This window comes from Oncorhynchus keta, chromosome 8 (assembly GCF_023373465.1).
Source record: "Oncorhynchus keta strain PuntledgeMale-10-30-2019 chromosome 8, Oket_V2, whole genome shotgun sequence".
In the NCBI taxonomy this organism is placed as follows: Eukaryota; Metazoa; Chordata; class Actinopteri; order Salmoniformes; family Salmonidae; genus Oncorhynchus; species Oncorhynchus keta.
Window position 1 is genome coordinate 19,610,896 of NC_068428.1, and position 27,999 is coordinate 19,638,894.

A 27,999-nucleotide genomic window follows, 5' to 3' on the forward strand; every position below is an offset into this window, starting at 1 on the left:
CTTTTTTTTTTTTTTGGTCAATAGTAGTAAGTTGTTGGAAAACGTTCGGATTCAGGCCGTGTTCCGCCTACACTCCCTTAGCAACCGTTCCCCAGGCAACGCATGCCGGGAACTGAGACGCCAGTAAATGAATCAGCAAGGTTTTTCACATCTTTGAAGCCTTCATTCCCTTAAGTGGGAGAGAGGCAAAGTCCGAGACAAATCCAGCCTTTTTCCACTGGGCTCGTTGTGTATGTTGGTCTCCTGTGAGAAAGTAAGGGAAATTCTGTGTTTGTGTGTTGACATGCGGTGAAGCATCCTTTGATCATTTCTCATCTGGTTCCATTCTTCTATTCAATAGGACCTGCAGGGAGCTGCCTTCTCTCTCAGCAAGACTGAGATGTATTGTTAATTCTCTGTTTTGGCCCACTATGATAATACATTTTATTGTTAATTCTCCGTTTTGGCCCACTATGATAATACATTGTATTGTTAATTCTCTGTTTTAGCCCACTATGATAATACATTGTATTGTTAATTCTCTGTTTTAGCCCACTATGATAATACATTGTATTGTTAATTCTCTGTTTTAGCCCACTATGATAATACATTGTATTGTTAATTCTCCGTTTTGGCCCACTATGATAATACATTGTATTGTTAATTCTCCGTTTTGGCCCACTATGATAATACATTGTATTGTTAATTCTCCATTTTAGCCCACTATGATAATTAATACATTGCATTGTTAATTCTCCATTTTAGCCCACTATGATAATTAATACATTGCATTGTTAATTCTCTGTTTTGGCCCACTATGATAATACATTGTATTGTTAATTCTCCATTTTAGCCCACTATGATAATACATTGTATTGTTAATTCTCTGTTTTGGCCCACTATGATAATACATTGTATTGTTAATTCTCCGTTTTGGCCCACTATGATAATACATTGTATTGTTAATTCTCCGTTTTGGCCCACTATGATAATACATTGTATTGTTAATTCTCCATTTTAGCCCACTATGATAATTAATACATTGCATTGTTAATTCTCCATTTTAGCCCACTATGATAATTAATACATTGCATTGTTAATTCTCTGTTTTGGCCCACTATGATAATACATTGTATTGTTAATTCTCCATTTTAGCCCACTATGATAATACATTGTATTGTTAATTCTCCATTTTAGCCCACTATGATAATACATTGTATTGTTAATTCTCCGTTTTGGCCCACTATGATAATACATTGTATTGTTAATTCTCCATTTTAGCCCACTATGATAATACATTGTATTGTTAATTCTCTGTTTTGGCCCACTATGATAATACATTGTTTTGTTAATTCTCTGTTTTGGCCCACTATGATAATACATTGTATTGTTAATTCTCCATTTTGGCCCACTATGATAATACATTGTATTGTTAATTCTCCGTTTTGGCCCACTATGATAATACATTGTATTGTTAATTCTCTGTTTTGGCCCACTATGATAATACATTGTATTGTTAATTCTCCATTTTAGCCCACTATGATAATACATTGTATTGTTAATTCTCCATTTTGGCCCACTATGATAATACATTGTATTGTTAATTCTCCATTTTAGCCCACTATGATAATACATTGTATTGTTAATTCTCCGTTTTGGCCCACTATGATAATACACTGTATTGTTAATTCTCCATTTTAGCCCACTATGATAATACATTGTATTGTTAATTCTCTGTTTTGGCCCACTATGATAATACATTGTATTGTTAATTCTCCATTTTAGCCCACTATGATAATACATTGTATTGTTAATTCTCCATTTTAGCCCACTATGATAATACATTGTATTGTTAATTCTCCATTTTAGCCCACTATGATAATACATTGTATTGTTAATTCTCCATTTTAGCCCACTATGATAATACATTGTATTGTTAATTCTCCATTTTAGCCCACTATGATAATACATTGTATTGTTAATTCTCAATTTTGGCCCACTATGATAATACATTGTATTGTTAATTCTCCGTTTTGGCCCACTATGATAATACATTGTATTGTTAATTCTCCATTTTAGCCCACTATGATAATACATTGTATTGTTAATTCTCCATTTTGGCCCACTATGATAATACATTGTATTGTTAATTCTCCGTTTTGGCCCACTATGATAATACATTGTATTGTTAATTCTCCGTTTTGGCCCACTATGATAATACATTGTATTGTTAATTCTCCGTTTTGGCCCACTATGATAATATATTGTATTGTTAATTCTCTGTTTTGGCCCACTATGATAATACATTGTATTGTTAATTCTCCGTTTTGGCCCACTATGATAATACATTGTATTGTTAATTCTCTGTTTTGGCCCACTATGATAATACATTGTATTGTTAATTCTCCATTTTAGCCCACTATGATAATACATTGTATTGTTAATTCTCCGTTTTGGCCCACTATGATAATACATTGTATTGTTAATTCTCCGTTTTGGCCCACTATGATAATACATTGTATTGTTAATTCTCCATTTTGGCCCACTATGATAATACATTGTATTGTTAATTCTCCATTTTAGCCCACTATGATAATACATTGTATTGTTAATTCTCAATTTTAGCCCACTATGATAATACATTGTATTGTTAATTCTCAATTTTAGCCCACTATGATAATACATTGTATTGTTAATTCTCCATTTTAGCCCACTATGATAATACATTGTATTGTTAATTCTCAATTTTAGCCCACTATGATAATACATTGTATTGTTAATTCTCCATTTTAGCCCACTATGATAATACATTGTATTGTTAATTCTCTGTTTTGGCCCACTATGATAATACATTGTATTTTTAATTCTCCATTTTAGCCCACTATGATAATACATTGTATTGTTAATTCTCCATTTTGGCCCACTATGATAATACATTGTATTGTTAATTCTCCATTTTAGCCCACTATGATAATACATTGTATTGTTAATTCTCCGTTTTGGCCCACTATGATAATACACTGTATTGTTAATTCTCCATTTTAGCCCACTATGATAATACATTGTATTGTTAATTCTCTGTTTTGGCCCACTATGATAATACATTGTATTGTTAATTCTCCATTTTAGCCCACTATGATAATACATTGTATTGTTAATTCTCCATTTTAGCCCACTATGATAATACATTGTATTGTTAATTCTCCATTTTAGCCCACTATGATAATACATTGTATTGTTAATTCTCAATTTTGGCCCACTATGATAATACATTGTATTGTTAATTCTCCGTTTTGGCCCACTATGATAATACATTGTATTGTTAATTCTCCATTTTAGCCCACTATGATAATACATTGTATTGTTAATTCTCCATTTTGGCCCACTATGATAATACATTGTATTGTTAATTCTCCGTTTTGGCCCACTATGATAATACATTGTATTGTTAATTCTCCGTTTTGGCCCACTATGATAATACATTGTATTGTTAATTCTCCGTTTTGGCCCACTATGATAATATATTGTATTGTTAATTCTCTGTTTTGGCCCACTATGATAATACATTGTATTGTTAATTCTCCGTTTTGGCCCACTATGATAATACATTGTATTGTTAATTCTCTGTTTTGGCCCACTATGATAATACATTGTATTGTTAATTCTCCATTTTAGCCCACTATGATAATACATTGTATTGTTAATTCTCCGTTTTGGCCCACTATGATAATACATTGTATTGTTAATTCTCCGTTTTGGCCCACTATGATAATACATTGTATTGTTAATTCTCCATTTTGGCCCACTATGATAATACATTGTATTGTTAATTCTCCATTTTAGCCCACTATGATAATACATTGTATTGTTAATTCTCAATTTTAGCCCCTATGATAATACATTGTATTGTTAATTCTCAATTTTAGCCCACTATGATAATACATTGTATTGTTAATTCTCAATTTTAGCCCACTATGATAATACATTGTATTGTTAATTCTCCATTTTAGCCCACTATGATAATACATTGTATTGTTAATTCTCCATTTTAGCCCACTATGATAATACATTGTTTTGTTAATTCTCCGTTTTGGTCCACTATGATAATACATTGTATTGTTAATTCTCCATTTTAGCCCACTATGATAATACATTGTATTGTTAATTCTCCGTTTTGGCCCACTATGATAATATATTGTATTGTTAATTCTCTGTTTTAGCCCACTATGATAATACATTGTATTGTTAATTCTCTGTTTTAGCCCACTATGATAATACATTGTATTGTTAATTCTCCGTTTTGGCCCACTATGATAATACATTGTATTGTTAATTCTCCGTTTTGGCCCACTATGATAATACATTGTATTGTTAATTCTCCATTTTAGCCCACTATGATAATTAATACATTGCCTTGTTAATTCTCCATTTTAGCCCACTATGATAATTAATACATTGCATTGTTAATTCTCTGTTTTGGCCCACTATGATAATACATTGTATTGTTAATTCTCCATTTTAGCCCACTATGATAATACATTGTATTGTTAATTCTCCATTTTAGCCCACTATGATAATACATTGTATTGTTAATTCTCCGTTTTGGCCCACTATGATAATACATTTTATTGTTAATTCTCCGTTTTGGCCCACTATGATAATACATTGTATTGTTAATTCTCTGTTTTAGCCCACTATGATAATACATTGTATTGTTAATTCTCTGTTTTAGCCCACTATGATAATACATTGTATTGTTAATTCTCTGTTTTAGCCCACTATGATAATACATTGTATTGTTAATTCTCCGTTTTGGCCCACTATGATAATACATTGTATTGTTAATTCTCCGTTTTGGCCCACTATGATAATACATTGTATTGTTAATTCTCCATTTTAGCCCACTATGATAATTAATACATTGCATTGTTAATTCTCCATTTTAGCCCACTATGATAATTAATACATTGTATTGTTAATTCTCTGTTTTGGCCCACTATGATAATACATTGTTTTGTTAATTCTCTGTTTTGGCCCACTATGATAATACATTGTATTGTTAATTCTCCATTTTGGCCCACTATGATAATACATTGTATTGTTAATTCTCCATTTTAGCCCACTATGATAATTAATACATTGCATTGTTAATTCTCCATTTTAGCCCACTATGATAATTAATACATTGTATTGTTAATTCTCTGTTTTGGCCCACTATGATAATACATTGTTTTGTTAATTCTCTGTTTTGGCCCACTATGATAATACATTGTATTGTTAATTCTCCATTTGGCCCACTATGATAATACATTGTATTGTTAATTCTCCATTTTAGCCCACTATGATAATACATTGTATTGTTAATTCTCCATTTTGGCCCACTATGATAATACATTGTATTGTTAATTCTCCATTTTAGCCCACTATGATAATACATTGTATTGTTAATTCTCCATTTTGGCCCACTATGATAATACATTGTATTGTTAATTCTCCATTTTAGCCCACTATGATAATACATTGTATTGTTAATTCTCCGTTTTGGCCCACTATGATAATACACTGTATTGTTAATTCTCCATTTTAGCCCACTATGATAATACATTGTATTGTTAATTCTCTGTTTTGGCCCACTATGATAATACATTGTATTGTTAATTCTCCATTTTAGCCCACTATGATAATACATTGTATTGTTAATTCTCCATTTTAGCCCACTATGATAATACATTGTATTGTTAATTCTCCATTTTAGCCCACTATGATAATACATTGTATTGTTAATTCTCCATTTTAGCCCACTATGATAATACATTGTATTGTTAATTCTCCATTTTAGCCCACTATGATAATACATTGTATTGTTAATTCTCAATTTTGGCCCACTATGATAATACATTGTATTGTTAATTCTCCGTTTTGGCCCACTATGATAATACATTGTATTGTTAATTCTCCATTTTAGCCCACTATGATAATACATTGTATTGTTAATTCTCCATTTTGGCCCACTATGATAATACATTGTATTGTTAATTCTCCGTTTTGGCCCACTATGATAATACATTGTATTGTTAATTCTCCGTTTTGGCCCACTATGATAATACATTGTATTGTTAATTCTCCGTTTTGGCCCACTATGATAATACATTGTATTGTTAATTCTCCGTTTTGGCCCACTATGATAATATATTGTATTGTTAATTCTCTGTTTTGGCCCACTATGATAATACATTGTATTGTTAATTCTCCGTTTGGCCCACTATGATAATACATTGTATTGTTAATTCTCTGTTTTGGCCCACTATGATAATACATTGTATTGTTAATTCTCCATTTTAGCCCACTATGATAATACATTGTATTGTTAATTCTCCGTTTTGGCCCACTATGATAATACATTGTATTGTTAATTCTCCGTTTTGGCCCACTATGATAATACATTGTATTGTTAATTCTCCATTTTGGCCCACTATGATAATACATTGTATTGTTAATTCTCCATTTTAGCCCACTATGATAATACATTGTATTGTTAATTCTCAATTTTAGCCCACTATGATAATACATTGTATTGTTAATTCTCAATTTTAGCCCACTATGATAATACATTGTATTGTTAATTCTCAATTTTAGCCCACTATGATAATACATTGTATTGTTAATTCTCCATTTTAGCCCACTATGATAATACATTGTATTGTTAATTCTCCATTTTAGCCCACTATGATAATACATTGTATTGTTAATTCTCCATTTTAGCCCACTATGATAATACATTGTATTGTTAATTCTCCGTTTTGGCCCACTATGATAATACATTGTTTTGTTAATTCTCCGTTTTGGTCCACTATGATAATACATTGTATTGTTAATTCTCCATTTTAGCCCACTATGATAATACATTGTATTGTTAATTCTCCGTTTTGGCCCACTATGATAATATATTGTATTGTTAATTCTCTGTTTTGGCCCACTATGATAATACATTGTATTGTTAATTCTCCGTTTTGGCCCACTATGATAATACATTGTATTGTTAATTCTCCATTTTAGCCCACTATGATAATACATTGTATTGTTAATTCTCCGTTTTGGCCCACTATGATAATACATTGTATTGTTAATTCTCCATTTTAGCCCACTATGATAATACATTGTATTGTTAATTCTCCATTTTAGCCCACTACGATAATACATTGTATTGTTAATTCTCCATTTTAGCCCACTACGATAATACATTGTATTGTTAATTCTCCATTTTAGCCCACTATGATAATACATTGTATTGTTAATTCTCCATTTTAGCCCACTATGATAATACATTGTATTGTTAATTCTCCATTTTAGCCCACTATGATAATACATTGTATTGTTAATTCTCCATTTTAGCCCACTATGATAATACATTGTATTGTTAATTCTCCATTTTAGCCCACTATGATAATACATTGTATTGTTAATTCTCTGTTTTGGCCCACTATGATAATACATTGTATTGTTAATTCTCCGTTTTGGCCCACTATGATAATACATTGTATTGTTAATTCTCTGTTTTGGCCCACTATGATAATACATTGTATTGTTAATTCTCTGTTTTGGCCCACTATGATAATACATTGTATAGTTCAACAGTCTGAGAGATATAGTTGTCATATCCCAAAAAGCTTCTATATTGGAATGAACTTGGTCGTTCAGCTAATGGGTACATTATACACTAGTACTCAAACTGACATCCCTGTTTTCTTAAAGATCCCTCATCTGAGAAGGCTGATGACCTTACTGCTTCAGAATATCCATGTTTAACTCAAAGAGAACATTGCTCCAACATGACGTCCCTCCCTTGAAAGTTACACTGGATGTAAACGAACCCCTTGGGCGGACTACCTGCCATTCGCCGTCTCAGCTTCTCTGTCTTAACTCCCCTCCCCTCCATCTCCCCCTCTCCTTCCCTCTTCCCTCAATTTCCCCCTCTCCTTCCCTCTCTCCCCTCCCTCTCCCCCTCTCCTTCCCTCTCTCCCCTCCATCTCCCCCTCTCCTTCCCTCTCTCTCCTTCCCTCTCTCTCCCCTCCATCTCCCCCTCTCTCCTCTCCTTCCCTCTCTCCCTCCATCTCCCCCTCTCCTTCCCTCTCTCCCCTCCCTCTCTCCCCTCCCTCTCCCCCTCTCCTTCCCTCTCTCCCCTCCATCTCCCCCTCTCCTTCCCTCTTTCCCCTCCATCTCCCCCTCTCCACGCCATCTCTCCTGACAGACAGGGCTCATGAGACCTGGTGCCTATTTAATTTGATTTAAACTATATTTCAAATGTTGACAATTATTCCCACACAGGGAGATACTGTACAGTTGAACAGTAATTCATCCCAGGTTATTTATTTTCTTTCCCAACCCACTTTTAACCCCTTCCCTCACCCTGGTGCTTATAGGAACTGTTCTCTATGCGTGTTGTGTAGGAATGTTATGATCTCGTATGCCAGGGAATGCAGTACGTGTCAGATAGCATTGCACATAAAAATAAATAAATATACGCTGTAGGGAATTAGTCTGATCCATGGCTGTGGACAGATGGAATGTCATGCCACTATAACCCAAGATAATCAAATGTCTATGTTTGTAAAACGTAGTCCCTTTATTGTGAAGCAAGTCTTGTTTTATATAGAGTGTGTAGCATGAACATGTACCATACACTATCCCCTGGTATTAGGCTATTCCTATACAGTTGACCTCCTTTTTGTATGCTGTAACTACTCCTCATATATGATGGTTCATTGGGATATTGCACAACAGGTGCATTATCCCCCACTGACCTTCACCAACCATGTCTGTCTTTCTAGTGGTGTTGCGTAATAACCCCTTCCTGCTGCTCTCAACAGCATCCTGCCAAATGTAACCTCTGACATTCTTATATTAGATATCACTGCTGCCCCTCATATATTTTTTTATCGTGGTGTTTAAAGGCTTGTGCAGTGGTCTCCAGTAGCCTGTCAGCACTCCTGTCACAGTTTGACCATCATTTAGTTGGTGGAGCTACCGCCCCACCCCTCCCAGACTGCCCCTAAGTGGAGTATATGTTCATCTCTAGAGCGCTCCCTATCTTAGCGCTGATATACACTACATTATACAGTAGACTCTCCGCTGTACTCTCTACTGTACCTACATCACTGTGGTGATCAGGGGATGTTATCCTATAGAGAAACTCCTGGGAATGGTCCTTTGAGCCTCGTACTCTAGTGGCCCAGCACCTAATGAACAGTAGGACACTCCTCACTCCTGCTCTCTTTAATTAACTCAGTGAGGGAGAGGGAGCAGGTGAGGGAGGAGGGTGTTGAGGTTAAGGGAGGGAGGGAGGAGGTGAGGGAGGAGGGTGTTGAGGTTAAGGGAGTGAGGGGAGAGGGAGGAGGTGAGGGAGGAGGGTGTTGAGGTTGAGGGAGGGAGGGAGGGAGGAGGTGAGGGAGGAGGGTGTTGAGGGAGGGAGGGAGGAGGGTGTTGAGGTTGAGGGAGGGAGGGAGGGAGGGAGGGGAGGGGAGAGAGAGGAAGTGAGGGAGGGAGGGGAGAGGGAGGAGGGTGTTGAGGGAGGGGAGAGGGAGGAGGGTGTTGAGGTTAAGGGTGGGATGGGAGAGGGAGAGGGAGGAGGGTGTTGAGGTTAAGGGTGGGAGGGGAGAGGGAGGAGGGTGTTGAGGTTAAGGGAGGGAGGGGAGAGGAGAGGGAGATGAGAACTAAACTGGAACAGTAGTCCTCTGCTCTCAATACTACTCCCTTTCTTACTGTAATGAGGCGGTCATTATGAAGTGCTCCAGGAGAGAGGAGTTGGGCCTTCCTCTGGGAGCCTGCTGGGCACAGCTACGGTTCGGTGACAGTGCAGTGTGATATGAGGACACCTTGTAGAGTGAGACTGGTGAATATGTAAAATGGGGTCAGCTGTACTGGGGGACTGAGGGAAGCCTTGCTGAGGCGACAGCGAGTGAAAGCCTTCTCAGCCTCCTCCACACTGGTCCTGGGAGAGAGAGGATATCCACCAGCTGACTCTGACTTCCTCACTTCCTCTGGCTAATCCAGCCTACATAATGGATTGGAGCCGCGGCCTGTAATACTGTCCCTGTAATACTGTCCCTGTAATGCTGTCCCTGTAATACTGTCCCTGTAATACTGTCCCTGTAATACTGTCTCTGTAAAACTGTCCCTGTAATACTGTCCCTGTAACACTGTCTCTGTAAAACTAGCTACGGCTTTAGTCTTAAGTAACATTCAAATCATTCTCATGTGGTTCCTAAACTATGTATGTTAATGATGGATTATATGTCACTGGTGATATTAGTCAAGGGTCATCATTTCAGTCAATGTAAGGCATTTCAAGGCTTTTTAGAGCTCCATCAGGAAAAGAGGTTTTCCATTAAATCCCCTGCCTTAGGTCACTGGAGTCCATTAAGTCATTGTGGATTGATTGATCCTGCAGTTCCCTGAGTTGGCACATTGAGGGTTTATTGATGTCCAGCTTCCACTCTGACTGGTCTCACTGCTTCTCTCAGCACATAGTGTAGAACAGATTCAGCTACAGAAGAGTCCTATTCTACTGGGTATCGCTGGGTGGAAAATGTGCTGCATGAGTAGTTCAGGGGCAGGCGGGCGGGGAAGGGGGGCTTTTTTTCATAAACAGGTGTATCTTCGGTTGTTTACACCCCAGGTGATCTGACATCATTCTCCTCCAGGCCGATAATGGACATGGAAGCGATTGGTTCCCATCATGTTCCTCTCTGAAGGGTGTGTGGAGACTTGATGTTGCCTTACCAGGGGATGCAGAGCCAGTGATGTAGGAGGGGTTCAATGATCAGCTGGCTGGTAACAGGTGGTGACAGGTGGGATTCAGGGGGCGTACCTGGAGGGAGGGAGGGGGCGGGTGTCTGTTTATGACATCATCATTGCAGAACGTGTGTGTGTGTGTGTGTGTGTGTGTGTGTGTGTGTGTGTGTGTGTGTGTGTGTGTGTGTGTGTGTGTGTGTGTGTGTGTGTGTGTGTGTGTGTGTGTGTGTGTGTGTGTGTGTGTGTGTGTGTGTGTGTGTGTGTGTGTGTGTGTGTGTGTGTGTGTGTGTGTGTGTGTGTTTAGCTAGGTCCAGGCCAGAAGGGGAGATGTGACGTCACACCAGATAGGACCCACGTTGAGCTGGTGATTCAACCCGAACTGGGTTTGGTTTAGAGCAACAAGAGAGGGGAGGGAACAATTGTCTGAGGGAAAAGGGCATGCGTACCGTTCGTTAAAGCAATAAGGCCAGAGGAGGTGTGGTATATTGGCCATATACCACAAACCCCAGAGGTACTTTATTGCTATTATAAACTGGTTACCAATGTAATTAGAACAGTAAAAATAAATGTTTTGTCATACACATGGTATACTGTCTAATATACCATGGCTGTCAGCCAATCGGCACCACAGATTATTTTGTCATGCCAGTGGAGTTCTTTCCTTGACATTTGGTCAAGACAGGTAAGGGAATCAGGTTGGCACATACTGTACACTGAGTGTACAAAACACCTGCTCTTTTTAAGCCTTGAGACAATTGAGACATTAATTGTGTATGTGTGTCATTCAGAGGGTGAATGGGCAAGACAAAAGATTTAAGTGCCTTTGAACGGAGTATGGTAGTAGGTGCCAGGTGCACCGGTTTGTGTCAAGAACTGCAACGCTGCTGGGTTTTTCACGCTCAACAGTTTCCTGTGTGTTTAAAGAATGGTCCACCACCCAAAGGACATCCAACTAACTGTGGGAAGCATCTCTGAGGAACGCTTTTGACACCTTGTAGAGTCCATGCTCTGACGTGTTGAGGCTGTTCTGAGGGCAAAAGGCGGTGTAACCCAATATTAGGAAGGTGTTCCTGAGGTTTTATACACTCAGTCTATGATCCAAATTGTGACTAAATCCAAGATGTTTCAACCCCCCAACCCCCACATCATTGACATTACACACACTCCCTGATATCTGCGTCATCTGTCTGTCCTCTCCACACCTCAACACTGAGCTGTAGCGGTCTGTATGTACAGGAGATTGATAGGGTTCTCCAGTATCATTATGACATTCTGGTTAATGTTGGACAGAGGCCTGACTGAGGCAGATGAAGCCCCACAGAATGGCAAGGTACATCAGTCACAGCCTCCATGGCAGAGAGATGGGGAGAGAGAGAACCGTCTGTGAAATGGTTTGGAGCCTGACTCTACTTCAACACAGTTAGCTACAGTAGACTATGCCAGGAGGCAGCCTGCCTCACCTTTTATTGGAGAATGCTGCCCTCTAGTGGTGAGATACAGTGAGCTCCAAAAGTATTGGGACCGTGACACATTTGTTGTTGTTTTGGCTCTACTCCAGCACTTTGGATTTCAAATGATACAATGATGATGAGGTTAAATTACAGCTTTAATTTGAGGGTTTTGCCATATCGGGTGAACCATTTAGAAATTATAACCCTTTTTGTCTCCCTGTTTTAGGGGACAAAAAGTATTGGGAAAAATTCACTTATGTATTAAAGTAATAAACATTTTTTAATCTCATATTCCTTGCACGCTATGATTACATCAAGCTTGTGACTGAAGGAATGAATACAATTTTATTTTTGTGTCAAATCTCCAGTTGGCAACCCATCCACAATGGGATTAATTGACAAATAAACAAACATTACAATAATTCACTGTGATAATTCTTCTTCTGGTGTTCTCTGCAGTACGCATCGCATAAAGAGTGAAACAATTTAAGCTAAAAAAATCAATACATAATAGTAAATAAGGTTATCCAAACAATAATATTCCTAGAGCAGTAAAACATTTACATGCATGCATGCATGCATACATGCATGCATACATACATACATACATACATACATACATACATACATACATACATCCATACATACATACATACATACATACATACATACATACATACATACATACATACATACATACATACATACATACATACATACATACATACAGTACCAGTCAAAAGTTTGGACACACCTACTCATTCCAGGGTTTTTCTTTATTTTTACTATTTTCTACAATGTAGAATAACTATCAAAACTCTGAAAAAAACACATATGGAATCATGTAGTAACCAAAAAAGTGTTAAACAAATCAAAATATATTTGAGATTTCAGATTCTTCAAGGCTGTTGGAAAAGCATTCCAGGTGAAGCTGGTTGAGAGAATGCCAAGAGTGTGCAAAGCTGTCATCAAGGCAAAGGGTGGCTACTTTGAAGAATCTCAAATGTAACATATATGTTGATTTGTGAAACACTTTTTTGGTTACTTCATGATTCCATATGTGTTATTTCATAGTTTTGATGTCTTCACTATTACTCTACAATGTAGGAAATAGTCAAAATAAAGACAAACCCTGGAATGAGTAGGTGTCCAAACTCTTGACTGGTACTGTACATAACATATAATATAACATATAAAGATACAGAAAAAATGAAACAGAAGGCATTTGAACCCAGTCTGGCACAAAGAGAAGATTCATGTGGGAGACAAGCCTATACACCATCTATATACATATGTACCATTTACCACATAGAAGATTAATGTGGGTGACACGCCTATACACCATCTATATACATACATACCATTTACCACATAGAAGATTCATGTGGGAGACAAGCCTATACACCATCTATATACATACATACCATTTACCACATAGAAGATTCATGTGGGAGACAAGCCTCTACACCATCTATATACATATGTACCATTTACCACATAGAAGATTCATGTGGGAGACAAGCCTCTACACCATCTATATACATATGTACCATTTACCACATAGAAGATTCATGTGGGAGACACGCCTATACACCATCTATATACATACGTACCATTTACCACATAGAAGATTCATGTGGGAGACAAGCCTCTACACCATCTATATACATATGTACCATTTACCACATAGAAGATTCATGTGGGAGACAAGCCTCTACACCATCTATATACATATGTACCATTTACCACATAGAAGATTCATGTGGGAGACACACCTCTACACCATCTATATACATATGTACCATTTACCACATAGAAGATTCATGTGGGAGACAAGCCTCTACACCATCTATATACATATGTACCATTTACCACATAGAAGATTCATGTGGGAGACAAGCCTCTACACCATCTATATACATATGTACCATTTACCACATAGAAGATTCATGTGGGAGACAAGCCTCTACACCATCTATATACATATGTACCATTTACCACATAGAAGATTCATCTGGGAGACAAGCCTCTACACCATCTATATACATATGTACCATTTACCACATAGAAGATTCATGTGGGAGACAAGCCTCTACACCATCTATATACATATGTACCATTTACCACATAGAAGATTCATGTGGGAGACAAGCCTCTACACCATCTATATACATATGTACCATTTACCACATAGAAGATTCATGTGGGAGACAAGCCTCTACACCATCTATATACATATGTACCATTTACCACATAGAAGATTCATGTGGGAGACAAGCCTCTACACCATCTATATACATACGTACCATTTACCACATAGAAGATTCATGTGGGAGACAAGCCTCTACACCATCTATATACATATGTACCATTTACCACATAGAAGATTCATGTGGGAGACAAGCCTATACACCATCTATATACATATGTACCATTTACCACATAGAAGATTCATGTGGGAGACAAGCCTATACACCATCTATATACATATGTACCATTTACCACATAGAAGATTCATGTGGGAGACAAGCCTATACACCATCTATATACATATGTACCATTTACCACATAGAAGATTCATGTGGGAGACAAGCCTCTACACCATCTATATACATATGTACCATTTACCACATAGAAGATTCATGTGGGAGACACACCTCTACACCATCTATATACATATGTACCATTTACCACATAGAAGATTCATGTGGGAGACAAGCCTCTACACCATCTATATACATATGTACCATTTACCACATAGAAGATTCATGTGGGAGACACGCCTCTACACCATCTATATACATATGTACCATTTACCACATAGAAGATTCATGTGGGAGACAAGCCTCTACACCATCTATATACATACGTACCATTTACCACATAGAAGATTCATGTGGGAGACACGCCTCTACACCATCTATATACATATGTACCATTTACCACATAGAAGATTCATGTGGGAGACACACCTCTACACCATCTATATACATATGTACCATTTACCACATAGAAGATTCATGTGGGAGACAAGCCTATACACCATCTATATACATATGTACCATTTACCACATAGAAGATTCATGTGGGAGACAAGCCTATACACCATCTATATACATATGTACCATTTACCACATAGAAGATTCATGTGGGAGACAAGCCTATACACCATCTATATACATATTTACCATTTACCACATAGAAGATTCATGTGGGAGACAAGCCTCTACACCATCTATATACATATAGAAGATTCATGTGGGAGACCATTTACCACATAGAAGATTCATGTGGGAGACAAGCCTATACACCATCTATATACATACGTACCATTTACCACATAGAAGATTCATGTGGGAGACAAGCCTATACACCATCTATATACATATGTACCATTTACCACATAGAAGATTCATGTGGGAGACACACCTCTACACCATCTATATACATATGTACCATTTACCACATAGAAGATTCATGTGGGAGACAAGCCTCTACACCATCTATATACATATGTACCATTTACCACATAGAAGATTCATGTGGGAGACACGCCTCTACACCATCTATATACATATGTACCATTTACCACATAGAAGATTCATGTGGAGACAAGCCTCTACACCATCTATATACATACGTACCATTTACCACATAGAAGATTCATGTGGGAGACACGCCTCTACACCATCTATATACATATGTACCATTTACCACATAGAAGATTCATGTGGGAGACACACCTCTACACCATCTATATACATATGTACCATTTACCACATAGAAGATTCATGTGGGAGACACACCTCTACACCATCTATATACATATGTACCATTTACCACATAGAAGATTCATGTGGGAGACACGCCTCTACACCATCTATATACATATGTACCATTTACCACATAGAAGATTCATGTGGGAGACAAGCCTATACACCATCTATATACATACGTACCATTTACCACATAGAAGATTCATGTGGGAGACAAGCCTCTACACCATCTATATACATATGTACCATTTACCACATAGAAGATTCATGTGGGAGACACACCTCTACACCATCTATATACCATTTACCACATAGAAGATTCATGTGGGAGACAAGCCTATACACCATCTATATACATACGTACCATTTACCACATAGAAGATTCATGTGGGAGACAAGCCTATACACCATCTATATACATATGTACCATTTACCACATAGAAGATTCATGTGGGAGACACACCTCTACACCATCTATATACCATTTACCACATAGAAGATTCATGTGGGAGACAAGCCTCTACACCATCTATATACATACGTACCATTTACCACATAGAAGATTCATGTGGGAGACACGCCTCTACACCATCTATATACATACGTACCATTTACCACATAGAAGATTCATGTGGGAGACACGCCTCTACACCATCTATATACATACGTACCATTTACCACATAGAAGATTCATGTGGGAGACACGCCTCTACACCATCTATATACATACATACCATTTACCACATAGAAGATTCATGTGGGAGACAAGCCTCTACACCATCTATATACATATGTACCATTTACCACATAGAAGATTCATGTGGGAGACACGCCTCTACACCATCTATATACAAACGTACCATTTACCACATAGAAGATTCATGTGGGAAAGTCATATCCTTTTTTACAATGACCCTGATCTGATCTGTTTCAATACGCAGAGGCAATATCCCTGATCTGACCTGCTTCAATACGCAGAGGCAATATCCCTGATCTGACCTGCTTCAATACGCAGAGGCAATATCCCTGATCTGATCTGTTTCAATACGCAGAGGCAATATCCCTGACCTGATCTGTTTCAATACGAAGAGGCAATATCCCTGATCTGACCTGTTTCAATACGCAGAGGCAATATCCCTGATCTGACCTGTTTCAATACGCAGAGGCAATATCCCTGATCTGACCTGTTTCAATACGCAGAGGCAATATCCCTGATCTGACCTATTTCAATACGCAGAGGCAATATCCCTGATCTGACCTGTTTCAATACGCAGAGGCAATATCCCTGATCTGACCTGTTTCAATACACAGAGGCAATATCCCTGATCTTACCTGTTTCAATATGCAGAGGAAATATCCCTGATCTTACCTGTTTCAATACGCAGAGGCAATATCCCTGATCTGACCTGTTTCAATACGCAGAGGCAATATTCCTGATCTGACCTGCTTCAATACGCAGAGGCAATATCCCTGATCTGACCTGTTTCAATACGCAGAGGCAATATCCCTGATCTTACCTGTGCACATAGCGACTCTACAAACTTGTTGGATGCATTTGCTGTTTGTTTTGGTTGTGTTTCACATCATTTTGTGGCCAATACAAATGAATGGTAAATCATGTATTGCGTCATTTTGGAGTCACTTTTATTGTGAATAAGAATATAATTTGTTTCTAAACACTTCTACATTGACGTGGATGGTCCTGAATGAGTCGTGAATAATAATGATGAGTGAGAAAGTTACAGACGCACAAACATCATACCCCCAAGACATGCTAACCCCTCACCATTACAATAACAGGGGAGGTTAGCATTTTTTGAGTTGGTTTGATATTTATGCATCTAAAATTCTCACTCATCGTTATTCACGATTCATTCAGGATGATCTGTCGTCATGGTAACATCCACATGAATGTAGAAGTGTTTAGAAACATATCTATTTTTATTTACAATAAAAGTGACACAAAATAAACTCACCATTCCTTTCTATTGGGTACAAAAGAATCAGAAACACAACCAAAACAAACAGGAAATGCATCCAACAAGTGTGTAGAGTCACATGCTTGATGTAGTCATCGTGTGCTAGGAACATGGGTCCAAAGAATACACTTTTGACGACTTTAACAATCATAGAAGTGAATGTATCCATCCTAACTCGGGGGGGACTATGCACAAAAAGTGGTGTAATTTCAATACGTTTTGGAGCCTCACTGTCTGTACCTGTAGAAACACATCATTCCCAATCATGAGTTCATATCAGACCTCTGCAGCTATGCGTTTAGTTGGACTGAACAAGCTGATATTGAATGTGTTTACGTACAGTGTTCTTGGGGATTGTTATGCAGACCATAAGTACACTCTGGATACAGATGACTTGTTCTATTGTTGTTTCCTACAGATTCTCTCCGTATCAGTACAGAAAGAGAGGTTGTAGCCAGAAGCAGACTAGCTACGTTGTTGTGTTTAACAACAGAAACGTGCAGAGCTAGCTGTGATTGCGTAACGGCTTGTCTTGTACAGTAATTACATAATGACAACAAGCTTATATAATGATAACAAGAAGGCCTGTCCGAGTGAAAGCGCTGCTTGTGGGTCTGCATGGTGCGTTAGGCCAGCGTGGAAAACCAGGTCAAAGCCTCGTCGGCTCATCTTCTCCACTCTGTTTTTTCCCCATCTTTGGTCTCTCTGTTCTTCTTCTCCTCCCTTTGCTCATCTCTCCCTCTTTCCTACACTATATGAGCTCCTTTCCCATCGCTCCTCATCAAACCTGTTCTCTTCCTCCCTCTTGTATCTCCTCTTTCCTCACCCCTCTGGTGTCTTCTCTCTCCTCCTCACCTCCTCTTCTCTCCTCTCTTCCCTTGGCAGGCAGCTGCTGGAGCTGCAGCGGCTGAAGGAGGTGGAGCGGGAGCGACTGGAGCGGGAGCGTCAGGAGAGGGAACGGCTGGAGCGTGAGATGCAGGAGAGGGAGCGTGAACGTGAACGCCAGGACCGGGAGCGCCAGGAGCGAGAGCGGGAGCGCTCCGAGAGGGAGCGCTCCGAGCGGGAGCGCTCCGAGAGGGAGCGCTCCGAGAGGGAGCGCTCCGAGTGGGAGCGCTCCGAGAGGGAGCGCACTGAACGGGATCGCCTGGAGCGTGAGCGTCAGGAGAAGGAGAGAGAGCAGCTGGAGAGAGAGAAGGCGGAGAGAGAGAGGGAGCTGATGGAGAGAGAGAAGCAGGAGAGGGAGAGGATGGAGAACGAGATGCGGCAGGAGCAGCAGTTGGACAGCGAGCAGTTGGACTGGGAGAGAGGGAGACACATCTCCAACGCCAGTGAGTAGCCAAGGCTTTTTATTTACCACTTACACACACCTTAAACACACTCACACACATGCATGCACATACTTACACATTTACACACACCAACACACATCTGATGTCCAGGACAGAGCAAGGTAGTACAATAGACACTGAAGTCACAGGACCGAACAAGATGACAGATCAGAATAGTCACCAACAGGTGAGTGGGTTTAGCTCTCACTTCCTATAGCAGTAGTTCTTCCAAAGAGCAGTCTTGGGTGTAAAATCCCAGTGTGGCATTTAACTGGAGTCTGAAGCGAACGTTGACTATACTCAGCCATCCCTGGCCTCTCGTTACTTAATGTGACTTGTAGCCAGGCTCCTCTCCAATCTCTCTCTGCCCATATGCCTGTGTGTTGGACGGGCACGGGGAACAGCTTGAGTGGCCCGAGGGCATGGGGGGAGTGTTTGTGTTGTCTCAGCGAGCAGGCAAACACACACACACGCGCGCGCACACACACACACACACACACTCCCCCCTCTCTTCCTACTTATGGTTGACCAGGGATGGCTATGTCTACTGTATGTGTTGGTGGATAGTAGGCTACCCTAGCCAGCCTGCCCAGCAAAGCATAGGCAGGTGAGGGACTCAGGTTCTAGGAGATGGTTGGGGGAGGATCAAGGATGAGAGATGGTCATTGCTGCTATATATTAAGCCAGTGTTGGCATGGTTCAGTGCCACACTCATCACATTAGCTGGGCTAGATTCTCCATGTTAGTCAGAGGCTAAAAATACATCAACAAGGCTAACATGCTGCCTGCCTACCCAGGGGGAGGGGCCATCATATTAACATTACCATGAACATGTCTAAGGCATTATGGTGTTGAGTAGATTTCATTTTTCCTCTGGCATTTTGTGCAATAAATGTGTACACGACACAATTTCCACAGGACATGACAAGACAAACACCATCATTAATGTTGCACTGCATGTTAACATTTGGGGTGCTTTTGAAGTGTGTGAATGCACTTTTCATATGCTTCTTGTTGTCTTTCCTGCAGGAAAAACATATATGTGTGCTATTGGCCTACTGTACATAGCCTCGCAAAAACATTGGGTTGGATTTCCAATTCCATTCATAGTATGTGTAGTATCATATTGGATGTCTGTGGAAGTCATGCTGTGTGTTGATCACCATGCTCTACCTCTAACTGTACACTTAAACCAACCCGGTGTTGTGGAGGAGGGGTCTGCTAGTAGGGCATGTGCGGATTGGCTTCTTGATGTGTCTGTAACTCTGTAGAGTCTGTCTCATGTCACATTAGAAACAACAAGGAGTTCCTTGTGCGTCGACCTCATTAATCCAGCCATTCCTAACGGTCTGATGGAAATCCCTGCTAAAAAGTTGTGGTTTTAAGCCCGCCCCTCACTCCACTGGTCTCCCTCTTCTTTAGGCCACTCTAGTTAGTGTGTATGTCCATTTTGGGCTTTAGTGAGATGTGTGTGTGCGTGTTTGTGTGTGTGTGTGTGTGTGTGTGTGTGTGTGTGTGTGTGTGTGTGTGTGTGTGTGTGTGTGTGTGTGTGTGTGTGTGTGTGTGTGTGTGTGTGTGTGTGTGTGTGTGTGTGTGTGTGTGTCTTTATGGGTTATACTCTGGGATCACAGAGCAAAGCTGGGGCCTGCCTGTGGCCACTAACCACCCAGAGAGGGGGAGGAAAAGGGGAACAAGAGGGAAGGGGAGTGGAGAAATGAGAAGAGGGAGAGAGGCGGAGAGAGGCAGAGAGAGTGTGTGTGGGGGGGGGGGATTGGGAGAAGAGTTAGTCTTCTGTTTGGAGCAACAGAATGAGGAGAGATGGGGTGGGAGAATCATACATGAGCAATGTTTCCAGTTAGTGGAGTTGTATCAGAAACACAATGAGCATTCAGAACGACTCAACAACAGCCAACCAGGACATGGTCTGTAAGAAAGTGACATGACATAGAGTGAAGTGGTTTGCAATGGAGGACAAGAATGTTTGTGTGTGTGTGTGTGTGTGTGTGTGTGTGTGTGTGTGTGTGTGTGTGTGTGTGTGTGTGTGTGTGTGTGTGTGTGTGTGTGTGTGTGTGTGTGTGTGTGTGTGTGTGTGTGTGTGTGTGTGTGTGTGTGTGTGTGTGTGTGTGTGTGTGTGTGTGTGTGTGTATTCACCACATGAGTATATGTGAACGAGTGTGTCTATATGCTGTAATGTGTGGAGTGTGCCTAGTGCATTTCTCAGCAAGAGCCCAGGCTTCCCATACGGCGTAGGTGCGTGTGTGTGTGTGTGCGCGCGTGCACATGCGCAGCCTACCACTGAGGGTCAGTGGAGCAGAATGAGGCCGACACAATGGATTAGCAGCATTAGCCCTCAGTAAACATATGGCAGGAGCGGCCTCAGCTCTAGGCTCCCTCTAGGCTAACTCTAGGCTAACACTAGGCTCACTCTAGGCTAACTCTAGGCTCACTCTAGGCTCACACTAGGCTCACACTAGGCTAACACTAGGCCAACACTAGGCTCACTCTAGGCTAACACTAGGCTCACTCTAGGCTAACTCTAGGCTCACACTAGGCTCACACTAGGCTAACACTAGGCTCACACTAGGCTAACACTAGGCTCACACTAGGCTAACACTAGGCTAACACTAGGCTCACACTAGGCTCACACTAGGCTAACACTAGGCTAACACTAGGCTCACACTAGGCTCACACTAGGCTAACACTAGGCTCACACTAGGCTAACACTAGGCTAACACTAGGCTCACACTAGGCTAACTCTAGGCTAACACTAGGCTAACACTAGGCTAACTCTAGGCTAACACTAGGCTCACTCTAGGCTAACTCTAGGCTAACACTAGGCTAACACTAGGCTCACTCTAGGCTCATCATTCTGATAGAAAGCTAGCTAATGGAGAATTGCAAGTGATTGAAACTGTGTAGTCACCCAAATATTGAAGCATTTTATTATCTTGGGATAAGTTTCTACCAGAGTCTGTGCAATCAGTCAATTACTGAAACCAAATATGTCCAAATTGGTTAAATCTCTCAATTGTGGTGCCTTGACTTCCAAATGTATAGAATACAACTGTTCTGCTTGCCCAGTCCTGGTATGGGCGATCTATGGTTTTCTGCTGCTTCTCTATCCATGTGTACACATTATGACACATTGTCTCTAGAGTCTGCCTCTGGTTTGGTCTAACCCCGTGTACTAATAGTAGCATCTTTTCTGTCAGAGAAAGACATCAAGAAAAATGAGATTTAGGTCTGCTAGTTACCTGCTTCATTTACCCCTTCTCTATTCTTTCTGTTTTCCCCTTTCTCTCTCTCCTCTTCTGTGTTCTTTCCCTCTTGTGTGGCTGCACGGTGGCTGCTTCTCCCCTCCTGTCCTGTCCATCTGATGTGTGTAGCATTTGAAAGTACCCTCTACACCCCTCCGCCTCCAGAGTACTCCTCCAAGACCTCCTCTACGTCTGTGTCTCCCACCACCCCCAACTACCCTCCACCCACCCCGTCACCCTCCTCTGCAACACCCCCCACCCCGCCTCTACGACACTCTGCCTCCCGATTCGCCACCTCACTCGGCTCCGCCTTCCATCCGGTCCTGCCCCACTACGCCACAGTCCCCAGGCGACAGCCTGTCCCTCCCACGCCCCCTGCCCCAGCCCCGGCAACCCCCTCCAAGTCAGTGGTGTGGTCAGCAACCAACTTCAGCCCCCTGCCTCCCTCGCCCCCCGTCATGATCAGTAGCCCGCCGGGCAAGGCCACTGGCCCACGCCCCGTCATCGCCATCCCGGCCCCCAGCCCCTTGTCACAGAAACACCCCTCTCCCTCCCCCAACGGGCCCCCCATGTTCCCCGCTCCTTCACCTGTCACCATCGGCAACAGCAGCAACCGCACCCCGCCTCCTCCGACCCCACCTCCCCCTCCACCGCTGCCCCCTCTCTCCCTGTCCCTGTCGTCGTCCTGCCAGCAGTCGCCTGTCGTCTCCCACATCGCTCCCCTTGTGTCCTCTCCCTCATCCCAGCCTGCTATTGTCCCTTCTCCTTCCACAGCTCCCCCTGCATCTGCTGACCTCTCTGTAAACCTCTCTGTGCTGGGAGACTCCTGCTCCGTGGCTCCAGAGGCCTCTCAGCCTGCAGACCCTCTGGCCCAGCAGGGTAAGGCCTCACCTCTCTCAGCCTCTCCTCTACCTCCACCTCCGCTCACCCACTAATGGGGTGCCAGGGAGCAGGGGGCTGCCCTAACCAACTGGGCGCCAATACTGGCTGCAGCTGTGACTAGCATGGCTAATGTGGTTTTGGCTGGGTTCTATGTGGCTGTTGAGAATGGTCTGTAGGTGCTTGTCAATCTATGTTGGTCATGTGTGTCTGTCTGACTCACCTTGGTCAGAATGCTCCTACTATGCATGTCCATGCTGTTGCTTTTATGGTCTTGAGTTGTCTGGTGATCTCTCGTGGGTGTGAATGAGGTCTGGTTGTTGGGCATGGCGTGTATGTTTGTTTACCCTCTTACAGACAGGGGGTTCTGATCCATCTAGACATCACTCCAGTCTGGAAGGATCATTGTCTCATTGTTTCTCTTTTGCTTGTTTATTTTCTTACCTCAAATTATTATTTTTCAGCCATTTGTCATGACCTTATTTTGCCATGACTTTTCAACCTCACTTGTCATGTCGGTGTTAATCAAGGATTGTATGCGTGTTACGAACAGTAAGGGGCTGACGGGTGGAGAGTTGACTCGTCTGAACAGCTCTTTTATTTCTACTCCCATCCTTGTTCACTTGATTAGGTTTGTTATCATGATGCTACTGTACGTTTCAAGGGATGGAGAGGGTCGCTAATGCGGAGATATTAACAGAAGTCTTGGTTATATTTCGATTATGAAATTACTTAATTGGCCAAACTCGGTGGCAGTTTTTTAGAGTGTCACAAGTTAACCAGGGTACGATTAGCGGCTGGAATCAATAACATATAAATGATCATTTCTATCTCTGCTGAATAGAATTATTAGCAGATAAATCACATCTGTGTCCTCTTTTGATATGTATCATTCATTTATTATCCAAGCCACCACTGCACTGTCTGTGTATACTGATAGAGCATTCCTCTATTTACCTATTTGCATGTCAAATGAGGACAAGCTATTTATTATTCTCCCCAAACCTGCCCTCACATTGCTCTGATTACCTTACCAACTTTATTAGAAATAACATTTAATTCAATAGTAGTTCTTTTAAATCTTTCTTAAAACCTTTGCAGTTTAAAATGTTCCGATTCACATAATTCTAATACTGCGTTAGCATTAATGATATAATTTTTATATTTTTATAAAGGGCCATATTTTTATGTATTAAAACTCCCCCTTGAGTAACTCTTTAGTAGCGTTTATATGTGGATTCAGGCTGACTATTTCCCCCACTTGGACTGAACCTTATTGACAGGAGCTCAATATGGACACATTCTATTATGGCTTATTGATCCAATCATCTGTCTGTGTTGAGGAATGATTTCATAATGATGATGATGATCACAATGATTTTCTACAAGCTAATTATTAGTTAATACTTCTCTATGTGGTTCAGTGGTTTCGGGCTGCTCTTATGAAGATATTGACCTAACTTAGACCGCTCGAGGTCCTGTGTCCAATGCATTTTTCACTGTGCGTTTGTGTTTGTGTGTACATTTTTTGCCTTGTTTGTGTGGGATGTCTCCATTTGCTTCCATCAAATGGATACATTTAGACCATAACTCACTAATGTGCATGTTGTATGACAAACAACACGTGGATGTAGCATGTTCATACCGTGTATAAAGTTGACCAATAAATGGTCAAGCCTGATAATGTTAGTATTGATGGTGAGTATAGAATGGGTACTTTAGGAAGCCTGAGTTTTGTGTGTGAGGAGAACACTAATCAGGAGAGAACTCCTGACTCTGCTCTTTCTGTCCCAAAGTTTGATAATGACCATTTACTCTTCTTCTCCCCCCACACACCCAAACAGACACAGCGTTGACTCTTGTGCTGCCCACCCCTCCTCCCCCTCCCCCCCTACCTCCCGGTTCCACTGTGACCCCCACGGCCGCTGCCCCCCCAGCCCCACCAGGCCCTCCTCCCCCCTCCCCCTTGCCCCCCACACTCACTCCTACCAGCGGCGGGCCTCCTTCCCCACCTGAACCGCCACCTCTCCCCGGTGGCCAGGCCCACCCTCCCCCTCCCCCAGCCCCTCCCCTGCCACCTGGTCTCTTCTCCCCGTCCGAGGACCGCCCCCTGTCCGGGCTGGCTGCTGCCCTCGCTGGAGCCAAGCTGCGTAAAGTGCCAAGGGTGAGAGGATAACACACACAGAAACACAAACATCTCTACCTTTGCACAGACACAAACTGTTTATCACATCCCATATCCTCATCCCAGGATAGGGGGCTTATCCAACACCAGTCACAGTGATCATGTAGCCAAACTGTGCTTCACTCCACCATGTACTGTACTCCATCATACCTGACCTCCAGTTATGTGCCTCTGTAACATGGCCTGCCACTACAACAATATCATGTCCTTCTCTCTGTCCCCTCAGAGTGATAGTGGTGGTGATGCCGCAGCTGCTCTGGCTGTAGCCATGGCTGGGGGTTTGGCTGGCTCTGCAGGGGCCAAACCTGGAGGGAACGGCCCTCTGGGTGGAGCACCTGGAGGAGGGGGGCTGATGGAGGAGATGAGCGCCCTGCTGGCCAGGAGGTGACATTACATTACATCCCCAACATGAGAGGACAATATTGAGGATGGGGGAGGAAATATCACAATAAATCTGTGAATTCCATGAGTGTAATATCATTGCAGACCATGTAGCTGTCGGGTCAGCCAAAACATTGTTTAAAGTTAGAAGTTAGATTATTTTTGTTTAGGCATACAGTACAACCTGTTATGAGGTTGGGAATATATCTTAATATTCTGTATTGTTTTTCAGGAGAAGAATTGCAGAGAAGGGATCATCCCCTGAGCCAGAGCAGCGAGCTGTGAGTATGACTGCCTGACTGGCTGCCTGACTGGCTGGCTGACGGACTGGCTGACTGACTGACATGTTAAACACTATTAATGCACACACAGTTAGTCCATGCAACTTATTATGTGACTTATAATTTACCCATCTATATTTCAGTAGCCTGGTGTTTGTTTTCCCTCTCCTGGATGTCTTTGGGGCTTCATATTTTTTCTTTGATGGTCATTAGTGACATCGAAGAAGATCAATGGCTTTCCTTTAGTGGATTATTTACTTAAAAACAGGTCATATATTCACACCTGTTTATCTGAAGCTGCCTGACCTATATCTTCTGACCTTTAAATGCCCTGTGCTTCTCTCCAATAGGATGAGAGCGGAGAGGGCAACACAACTCCCAAAGTGTCAGCCTGTAGTACACCTGGTGAGTATAGTATACAGTACAGGACTGTAGTGGTCAGAGATATATGAAGGACCAGAACAGCAACATGCACCTTCCACATTCAGATCACCAAGATCCTAGTTAGTTTTAGTCAGCAGTTCATGTAGTTGGCCAGATCTATTTGTGTCTGTAGTTTAGCTCATATTTTTCAGTCTGTGGTTTGTTAGTATTTTTTTTTTCCTCCTCAGACATGCCCAGAAAACCTTGGGAGAGGACTAACACTATGAATGGTAGCAAATCCCCGGTCATTGGAAGGTAAATACCAGCATTCCATCCCATAAATGGGCTTAGATTTCAACCGTGTGCTTTCATGTGAAAATGTCTATATTACATAGTCACTGAGTCTAAAGCTATAACCGGGTCAAACACGACTACGTCCAAATATCCACTCCCTATCTGAATCACTGAGTGCCTCAGCATTGCCGCTCATCATCACGTGACTAAAGAAAGAGCACAGAGCATAGCATGTCACACTGCTGGGGTCCGACCCCTGGGCTTGCTGGTTTATGACTGGTTAATAACACGACTAAAACATGCTTGCCGCTAGGCTACCGCTAGCTAGGCTGTCCGTAGCAGTGAGTGTTCCTGGGATGTGTCAATTAAAGCCTACAATTCCAGGTTTAATTGCAGGGATTTAAATGAGGGTTTGTCGACGAGAAAGTGTTCTGGAAATACACTTCTAGTATGTGCAAAACAGAATGCTGCCCTCCCCACAAGTCCTTTTTTGTTTTCATCCTCTGAGAATGTATGATATTTTTTAGATGAACTTCCTTATAAAGAGGTGTAGCATTTTAGCATATTAGCAGGAAAAGACAATTACCGGATCCTTAGAAAATTCCAAAGCTTTATCAATGTAAAGTTAACTGAAAACAAATCAATGTATCATCAGTAGCTGTTGTTTTTCCAGATTCCCTGGTAGCTATACTCAGTCTGCTGTGTGGAGCCTGGTTTGATTAGGGAGGGGACCTGGGGTTACAGGACAGCCCTTTTAAAAGCTAGTCTCTCTCACACAGACGTGTGTCACCCTGGAGATGGGTTCTGATATGGTAAACAGGTATACAGGCCTGTAGTGACACATCTCCTTTTTACTCCTTTTGTATAATTTGCTGTGCTTGAAGGGGCGGGGGGGGGGGGTTTGTTACTTGTAATTCCCATATCTCTATTTTGCCAACAAAGTAATCACCTGATTGCTAATGAACACTAGGTATAAAAATGGTTTATTGTTTATACATGAAGAACAAATATAAGTATCTACGAATTCATGTAAACTCTATCAATTGCTTTGCTTT

General features: G+C 41.3%; 1 protein-coding gene across 6 annotated transcripts in view; it reads left to right on the forward strand.

The window, feature by feature from the left end:
• The window catches only part of LOC118386956 (protein enabled homolog), a 159,022-nt gene that overhangs the window by 122,738 nt on the left and 8,285 nt on the right, over positions 1 to 27,999 (forward strand). For 4 of the 6 annotated variants that reach the window (XM_052523753.1, XM_052523754.1, XM_052523752.1 and 1 more), the window contains 7 exons: positions 18,862 to 19,304; positions 22,691 to 23,440; positions 25,285 to 25,604; positions 25,852 to 26,009; positions 26,239 to 26,287; positions 26,638 to 26,692; positions 26,899 to 26,965. In XM_052523753.1, the coding sequence (XP_052379713.1) occupies positions 18,862 to 19,304; positions 22,691 to 23,440; positions 25,285 to 25,604; positions 25,852 to 26,009; positions 26,239 to 26,287; positions 26,638 to 26,692; positions 26,899 to 26,965 (1,842 nt within the window). The remainder of the gene's footprint in view (positions 1 to 18,861; positions 19,305 to 22,690; positions 23,441 to 25,284; positions 25,605 to 25,851; positions 26,010 to 26,238; positions 26,288 to 26,637; positions 26,693 to 26,898; positions 26,966 to 27,999) is intronic. The other 2 variants (XM_052523756.1, XM_052523757.1) reach the window with 2 other exon arrangements.